We start from the raw sequence: 8,686 nt of genomic DNA, 5'->3' as shown, positions 1-8,686 counted from the left end.
GCGGAGATGAGAGAAGGTGAATGAACTGTTGGCAGGTCTGAAGAAACAGCAGTCTGTGTTTACTCACAGCCGAGACATCAGTGATGCTGCAGTGAAAGCTAGCTACCTCATTGCTAATGAAATCGCAGTGGCTTCAAAACCATTTAGTGAGGGTGAATTTGTAAAAACATGCATGATGAAGGCAGCGGAGATTGTGTGCCCTGAAAAGCGGCAGGCTTTTGCAAATATCAGCCTGACAAGAAACACAGTTGCAGACAGGATTTCCGATCTTTCAGTGGATTTGGACAGCCAGTTGAAGCAAAAAGTAAAGTCATTTATTGCGTTTTCGGTTGCAATTGATGAAAGCACGGACATTACAGATGTTGCACAACTGGCCATTTTCATCCGTGGAGTTGATGACATATTGACCGTCACCGAGGAGTTCGTGGAGTTGGTGCCGATGACAGATACAACTACAGCAGCTGATATTTTTACCGCACTCGTCGGCGCGCTGGACAGGGTCGGAGTGGACTGGTCCCGCGCTGTCAGCCTGGCTACAGATGGTGCGCCCTCAATGATCGGGAAAAAAGCAGGCGTTGTGACAAAGTTCAGAGAGAAAGTGCAATCTGCAAATGGAGGACGTGATTTTTTGACTTTTCACTGTATTTTGCACCAGGAGGCTTTGTGTTGCAAGTCATTAAAGATGGATAACGTCATGAAGGTGGTCATCCAAACTGTTAATTTCATCCGATCCAGAAGCCTGAATCACCGTCAGTTTGACAGCCTTCTCAGAGAGAAAGACCACATCTATGGCCTGCCATACCACACTGAGGTAAGATGGTTAAGCCGAGGTGCTATGCTGAGGCGTTTCTTTGATTTACGAGAAGAAATTCAACAGTTCATGGAAGAAAAGGGCAAACCAGTGTTAGAATTTCATTCCGCAGAACGGATGCAGGACCTTGCATTTATGGTGGATGTTACAGAGCACCTGAATAACTTGAACAAACAGCTGCAAGGGCGCAACAAAGTTGTCACGCAGTATTATGACAGCACACGTTCTTTCAAGTTGAAGCTGTCATTGTGGGAGACGCAACTTGCCCGTGGTGATGCAGCTCACTTCCCCTGTCTGAAAAATGTGTGCGCGACCCAACATGTGGCAGACATGAAGCGGTTCAAAGATAAAATAACGGGACTGTTACGGGAGTTTGAGCAACGCTTTCAGATTTATGTTTATATGTTTTTATGTTGATGTGCTATTGTTTTTAATTGATTTTATTTTATTTGTATATTTAACCTATTCTTGACTCTGTGGTTCTTGCACTTGTTTGGGGAACAGGATTTCATTATTTTTATCTACATTTCTGCCTGAGAAATGACACCCTGATATAGTTCTGTGATCTGTGAAACAGTTCTGTTAATCACTGAGGCATTGTGTGTTTGTGTGTTCTTTGTCCTCAGAACTTTCAAATAACTTGAGGTGTTTTATGATTAATAGTGATGTTGTGCTTTTGGACACTGTCCTCAGGCTCCAGCTTTATGTTTATATGTTTTTATGTTGATGTGCTATTGTTTTTAATTGATTTTATTTTATTTGTATATTTAACCTATTCTTGACTCTGTGGTTCTTGCACTTGTTTGGGGAACAGGATTTCATTATTTTTATCTACATTTCTGCCTGAGAAATGACACCCTGATATAGTTCTGTGATCTGTGAAACAGTTCTGTTAATCACTGAGGCATTGTGTGTTTGTGTGTTCTTTTTCTTTAGAATTTTCAAATAAACTTGACGTGTTTTATGATTAATAGTGATGTTGTGCTTGTACTATTTTGGACACACTGTCCTCAGGCTCCAGCTTTATGTTGTATGTTGATCGTATTAAAACAAAGAAAACAATCTGAAGTTGTTGTTTTTAAGTTATATATACCATGATTTTTCCGGTCCGGCCCACTTGGGAATAGATTTTCCTCCATGTGGCCCCTGAGCTAAAATGAGTTTGACACCCCTGATCTACAAGGACTTTGTCTGAAGTCGCTGTTATTGGCAGACATCCCTTCCAATCAATGAAATGCTTTGCCTCTATAGGTCAAAGCAACAGATAAGCTTGAATTTGGACAAGCTGGGATCCACGGTGAGACAAGTCAGAAAGATGACATAATTACACTGACTGTTTTTAAATACTTTTTTTAGTTCAATTTTTTGTGAAAATGGTCAATATGACAGACACTTTAAAAATAAGACTCAGATGAATTGTTGCATATTTTAGAAACTTTTCATTTCTCTCCGCGGCATTGTGTACAATCAAATATTTTACAGTACATCCGCTCCTCCTGACCCCCTCTCCTTCCTGACCTTAATAAATATAGTACATCCTTTGATCACTCACAGTTTGGCCATGCACAGCAAGGCTCACACACTTACACAGCTGACTTACTCAGTGCACAGGAGAGAGACGGAAGGAGAGAGGTGGGAGGGAGCACAACAAGTAGAGAGAGAGGGGGGGGGGGGGGGGGGGGGAGCACAACAAGTAGAGAGAGAGGGGGGAGGGAGCACAACAAGGAGTGAGAGAGAAAGGGGAGGGAGCACAACAAGGAGAGAGAGAGGGGGGAGGGAGCACAACAAGGAGAGAGAGAGGGGGGAGGGAGCACAACAAGGAGGGAGAGAGGGGGGAGGGAGCACAACAAGGAGAAAGAGAGAGAGAGAGAGAGAGAGAGAGAGAGAGAGAGAGAGAGAGAGAGGGAGCACAACAAGGGAGAGAGAGAGAGAGAGAGAGAGGGAGCACAACAAGGAGCAAGAGAGAGAGAGAGAGAGAGAGGGAGCACAACAAGGCGAGAGAGAGAGAGAGAGGGGGAGGGAGCACAACAAGGAGCAGAGAGAGAGAGAGAGAGAGAGGGAGCACAACAAGGCGAGAGAGAGAGAGAGAGGGGGAGGGAGCACAACAAGGAGAGAGAGAGGGGGGAGGGAGCACAACAAGGAGGGAGAGAGGGGGAGGGAGCACAACAAGGAGAAAGAGAGAGAGAGAGAGAGAGAGAGAGAGAGAGAGAGAGAGAGAGAGAGAGAGAGGGAGCACAACAAGGAGAGAGAAAGAGAGAGAGAGGGAGCACAACAAGGAGCGAGAGAGAGAGAGAGAGAGAGGGAGCACAACAAGGCGAAGAGAGAGAGAGAGAGGGGGAGGGAGCACAACAAGGAGAGAGAGAGAGGGGGGAGGGGAGCACAACGAGGAGAGAGAGAGAGAGAGAGGGGGGGGAGGGAGCACAACAAGGGGAGAGAGAGAGAGAGAGAGAGAGGGAGGAAGACTGAAAGAGAAAAAAGGAGGGGGGATGGAAAGGAAAATGATGAGAAAAAGAGAAGATGCGTTTTTGATAGACAGATAGTGACAGAGGGAATCAGAGAAGGGGGGAATTGGCAGAAAATAAAATTAGATGACCTTTCGACGAACAAAAACAATAAGAAACAGGATAGACTACAAAATAAGGATATAAAATGAAAAGGAATAACATATAAACACCAAGTTGAAATCACAAACACAATAGTTTCCCTTTATCTTTATCCAGGCCTAGAGTTCTGGTTGGTCCTTTTTAAGTCCAGCCCAGTTTCCATTACAAAATTACTAGTTTATTGCATCTCTATGTTTACCTGGTCTACAGAGTCTACGTCCCAAATGTCACCTTATTTCCTATGTAGTGCACTACACCATAAATGGAATAGGGTGCCATTTGGGACGCAGCCTGGTGTACAGAGTCTACAGTCAGTAACCCCGAAACAGTTCAAGTCCGATCCAATAATACAATTAGAAGTTGACCAAGTGCGAAAACAAACAAAAAGTCTCAGACAAAAAACAACTCATAATAAAACAAATCTTAATAATACCAAATGTAACATTGACGACGTAACATTGAGGACACTTCTTTCTAATACATACATATCTCAGTCTTCTTGTCCAACTCCAGATCTTTGCTTGCTTGTCTCATTTTGCCCTAAACACACTTTAGTAATATACTACTTTTTACACATTCAAAAGTAGTATAATCACCAATTATCATTCTTGCTATGACCAGTAAATATCAAATATTCACTTTATAGCTCTTTCTTGGTCCGTGCTGAAGTATTAACACAGAGCACACAGAAGAAGAAAAAAATCACTCGTATTGAGTGGGACAGGACTTTTTGAAATCAAAGTCGTGTTAAATAAATACTGTAACGGTCTGGCAATCACACATCATTCGCTCGTTCTCAATTCTCGAAACGACCCAGTCACCCTCAAAAAGACACCTAATGATTAAAACGAGCTAGTAGAGGATTTAGGAGGAGTCTTTCTGTATTATTCACGTAAAAAAAAAAAACTTGAGTCTTGTTTTGAAATGATTCTCCCCCTAGCAGAGGACATGCTGCCTTTGTCAGGGATCAAGTCTTTAAGATGGAAGCCGCTGATCCCAGATAGATGGAGAGAATATATGAGAGAATATATGAGAGAGAGATGGAGAGAATATATGAGAGAGAGATGGAGAGAATATATGAGAGAGAGAGAGAGAGAGAGAGAGAGAGAGAGAGAGAGAGAGAGAGAGAGAGAGAGAGAGAGAGAGAGAGAGAGAGAGAGAGAGAGAGAGAGAGAGAGAGAGAGAGAGAGAGAGAGAGAGAGAGAGAGAGAGAGAGAGAGAGAACAACAAAAAAGAGTTGGATTACAGAAGATCTCCTGTTTCTATCAGAGCTTTCCCCTCTCTCGTCATGTGTCCCTCATTTCCAGAGGCTCAAGGGGGACTTAGCTGAGCGGACCCCTCACACCGAGGCACATAAGTCCCCTAGGCTGGCTTCGGCTGGGAGCAGAGCCATAACTGGTTCCCAGGGCTGGGAAAGCTCCAAATTTCCCAAATGTCAGAGTCCATTTTGAAATGCAACGTTAACCCGGATTGGCCCATTTTGAAATGAAACGTTAACCCGTGTTGGCCCATTTCGAGAAATGCAGTCGGTCCAAGTCAAGTCGGTCAATTTTGAAATGCGTTGGACCCGGGGTCTGTCCATCTGAAACGCAGCAGCAGATCGTCTCTGTCTTTTTTGAAAAGCAGCCGCCCATTTTGAAAATGTGTCTTGGATTCTCAGGCAGGGGAGATGGTTCAGGGAGTGCAGCATGGTTGGTTGTATGTGAGGAGCGGATGGTACTATACAAACTGGCCATCCTTTAGCCCTGACTGTGGGAGATATGGTTGGCTCATCATGGTATGTTATTGCTGTAGTCCTGAAGAGATTCCCAGTCTGTCTGGATGTGAGAGAAGGTGGAACTTTGCCATTGCAGGTTGCTCAGACTGAGGCATGAGGAGTTATGGGTAGTGTAGGTCCCCTACAGGTAACTCCCACTTCCACATGCTCCTCCCCCCACATCTCTCCCTGTCTGTTTTGAGTAGAGAAGCAGGAGTGGAGCTTGGGGTCGGGTGAGAGAGTCACTCTCCCTGATTGGCCCAGCCGGACCCTCCCCCCTCTGGCCACCTCCCCCCTGGCACTCTCCCCCGTGGTCTATTCTTACCCACTGGAGGGCTTGTGAGGGCTGGAGGGTGAAGGGAGGGAGGCTCAGTGCTCAGTGACAGACTCCGAAGTGGGGTTCGAGGGGGGATCCTGCTGGACTTCTGGAGTGACGATGCCTCGGTGGAGCTTTTCCAATGACTGTTTCATCTGAGGGAGAGGACGGAGGAGGAGGCTAATGTCAATACAACCGTCATAATGAATCATTCATGAATAACAGTGAAGCCATTTGTAAGCCTTGTGTATGCTTTGCAAATGATTCGCGCACATGCTTGGACACACGCACACAGAAAGTACACAAACACACACATATGACACACACACACACCTGGTCTAGCAGAGTGACTGAGGACTGGAGGATCTCTTGCCATTTGCCCAGCTGGGCCTGGTGGAACTGTCTCTGGAGATGTAACACCTGGGCCCACTCTCCTGCAGACTGGGGTAGAGGACTGGATGGAGAGAAGAGGAGAAGAATGACAGGGAGGGAGAGAGAGAGAGAAGAGGAGTTAGTTCACATGCTATAAATGCATCTCTGGTAGTAGGTCGTATCCAATGAAAGTGTTGGTTTGTTTTTGAGCAACGGAAGAGAACAAAACAAAATCATAGAACAAAACAGGAAGTCGGAATCAGAGGTGCATTTAGTTCTAGATTGCAAATCAAATCGCAAATCTAGTTGCAAATCAATAGGAGAATAGGACAAAGTGTCACCTCTTATGGGTAAGTGGTAATGACTATAATATAAAGATGTATCCTGGTTTAGTTACCTGTCAGACAGAGAGAAGGAGTGCCACGTCTCCAGCGTGTGTGCAGCTCTCTCCAGAGAATACAGCTTGTAGAACAAGAGCATGTTGAGAGCCACCAACACCACCAGACTAGAGGAGAGAGGAGGGAGAGGAGACCAGAGAGAGAGGAGAGAGAGCGGGGGAGAGAAAGAGGAGAGAAGAGGAGAGAGAGAGAGAGAGAGAGCAGGGGAGAGAAAGAGGAGAGAAGAGGAGAGAGAGAGAGAAGAGGAGAGAGAGCGGGGGAGAGAAAGAGAAGAGGAGAGAGAGAGAGAGAGAAGAGGAGAGAGAGCGGGGGAGAGAAAGAGGAGAGAAGAGGAGAGAGAGAAGAGGAGAGAGAGCGGGGGAGAGAAAGAGCAGAGAAGAGGAGAGAGAGAGAGAGAAGAGGAGAGAGAGCAGGGGAGAGAAAGAGGAGAGAGAGAGAGAGAGAGAGAGAGAGAGAAGAGGAGAGAGAGCGGGGGAGAGAAAGAAGAGAGAGAGATGAGCGAAAGAGATGGTGAGAGAGGACAAACAACAAAGAAAGAAAGAGAGGGTAAATGTATTGAGGTAAGTATGGGCCAAAAACAGAGGGAGCGAGACTAGGTTAGGAACAAAGGGACAACATTCAGGAATGAGAACTCGAAGCAGGAATGGAAAAGTGTTTGTACAACTCAATGTATACAGCACAAATGTTTTTGAACAAATGATACTAGACTAGGGGTGTAACGATTCGTTTTAACAACGATTCGATTTGTATCACGATTTGTGGTTGTCGATACGATTCAAGGACGATATTGGTTCATTTAGAACGATACGATCCGAAACGATTCAGTGACTTGAAATCGATTCAGTAACCTTTTAGCCAAAAATTCAACCAGTGTGACTGAAATAAATACCTGGATACTGGACAGTGCAGGTGAAGTTTCCTAGATTCCTGTTTCTTGTAAGGACCGCAATGGTGGCTTGATAATTTCTCGCTCGTCGGCTTCTCCTCTGTCGTCCGCCATGCTATGTTTTGTTGTCTTGGCGCCTTTGCGCTGCTGCTGGCGCGATGACGTCACGGATAGGCAGACTGAATCGAGTAATGTTTAAAGCCTTTATCATTAAAAGTGCTAAGAAAAAACATCCATATAAACAGGGGTGCACATACCTTTTTCAGTGAGTTACTCAGGTGAGTACCAGCAGATGGTGTCTGGTACTCACCCCATATGTAGCGTGGTCTTAATAAGTACAGTCTTCCTCACGGTCCTCTTCAGTGTCGCCCCCCACTGTCCTCTGCTTCAGCTTCCTGCATGGTAGATGAAGATGCTGCAGATACACCTCCCTGTCCTTGGTTGAGCCTCCGATTAGCTGTCTCCATCCACAGGTCAACAGCAAGCTTTGGGTCAAATGTCTCTGTGGTCTGCTTTGACAGGTGAATGTGCATCAGGGCTGAGAGACGAGCATGTGACAGACAAGATCTGTACTTGGTTTTTATTATGTTGAGATGTGAGAATCCCCTCTCACAAGCTGCACTGCTTAAAGGCAGTGTAAGAGACAGCTTAACCACCTTGTTGATGTTGGAATAAGCATCTGGGTTACTTGTACTTACTATTTGGACCAAGTCATACACAGAAGAGGCTCCCAGGCGTTTTCCTGCCTGCTTTAAGCGCATCCATTCTGTCACAGTGGTATCTTTGTCAAGTTGCAAGGTGGCCTCATATTTCTTGAGAATGCTGCAAACTGTTGTGTTTCCAAAACTGTGGAGGTCTTGCATTTCCTGAGGCCATGTTGAAGGATCAAATACTAAGAAATGATCACATGACTTGAGGGAGTCATATCTGATTTCAAACTCTTCAATTAACCCCCTGAGTAAGTGTGTCTTGTCTCTGTCAGCATCAGCATTGGAAACAGTGTGTGCCCTGTGGCTTTCACCATCAAGCAGAAGTGTGAACTGTCCAATGGCCACCATGAGTTCATCCTTACATTCTCCAATGGTCAGCTTTTCCTTCTGAAACCTAATGGATGTGGTCTTCAAAATGTTGCAAATGTCAAGCATGTTTGACAGAAAGCACTGAAAACGCTCTGTGCAGATATGCTGCAAGTCACTTATCACTCGTAACCAGTTGCATTTTAATGGCTGGCAATAGTCTTGATATTTTTAACAGTGTTTCATGCCTCCATGCAGACCATCTGGTATTATGAAACTTACCCAGTTCCACAAAGGAGATCCCATTTTCTTCACATAGCTTTATTCAGTGCAGCAGTTTTTTTTGCTCCACCTTTTTGTAAATAAAACTGCAGCAGCTTGACCACAGAGCGATGAAATGTCTCACAGTAAGGAACGTTGCGATCAGCTGATTTCGCGCAATTCTCCAGTGTGTGTGCGGTGCACAGAATGTGCACAAGGGAGTCTCCAACCGCAGCATGTTGCCGGAGTTTTGGCACAACGCCGTTG

General features: G+C 45.3%; 1 protein-coding gene across 1 annotated transcript in view; it reads right to left on the bottom strand.

Moving 5' to 3' along the window:
* Positions 1 to 5,517: 5,517 nt before the first annotated feature.
* Positions 5,518 to 8,686, bottom strand: part of LOC311139992 (uncharacterized protein) — a 17,984-nt gene continuing 14,815 nt past the window's right edge. The window contains exons 8-10 of the mRNA XM_084174973.1: positions 6,256 to 6,363; positions 5,820 to 5,940; positions 5,518 to 5,641 (exon numbers count right to left, since the gene is read on the bottom strand). Coding sequence (XP_084031099.1) covers positions 5,540 to 5,641; positions 5,820 to 5,940; positions 6,256 to 6,363 — 331 coding nt within the window. The 3' untranslated portion in view covers positions 5,518 to 5,539. The remainder of the gene's footprint in view (positions 5,642 to 5,819; positions 5,941 to 6,255; positions 6,364 to 8,686) is intronic.

This window comes from Coregonus lavaretus (genome assembly GCF_964263955.1).
Source record: "Coregonus lavaretus genome assembly, chromosome: 13".
NCBI classification, from domain to species: Eukaryota; Metazoa; Chordata; class Actinopteri; order Salmoniformes; family Salmonidae; genus Coregonus; species Coregonus lavaretus.
This window is presented reverse-complemented; position numbering and strand designations above follow the sequence as displayed.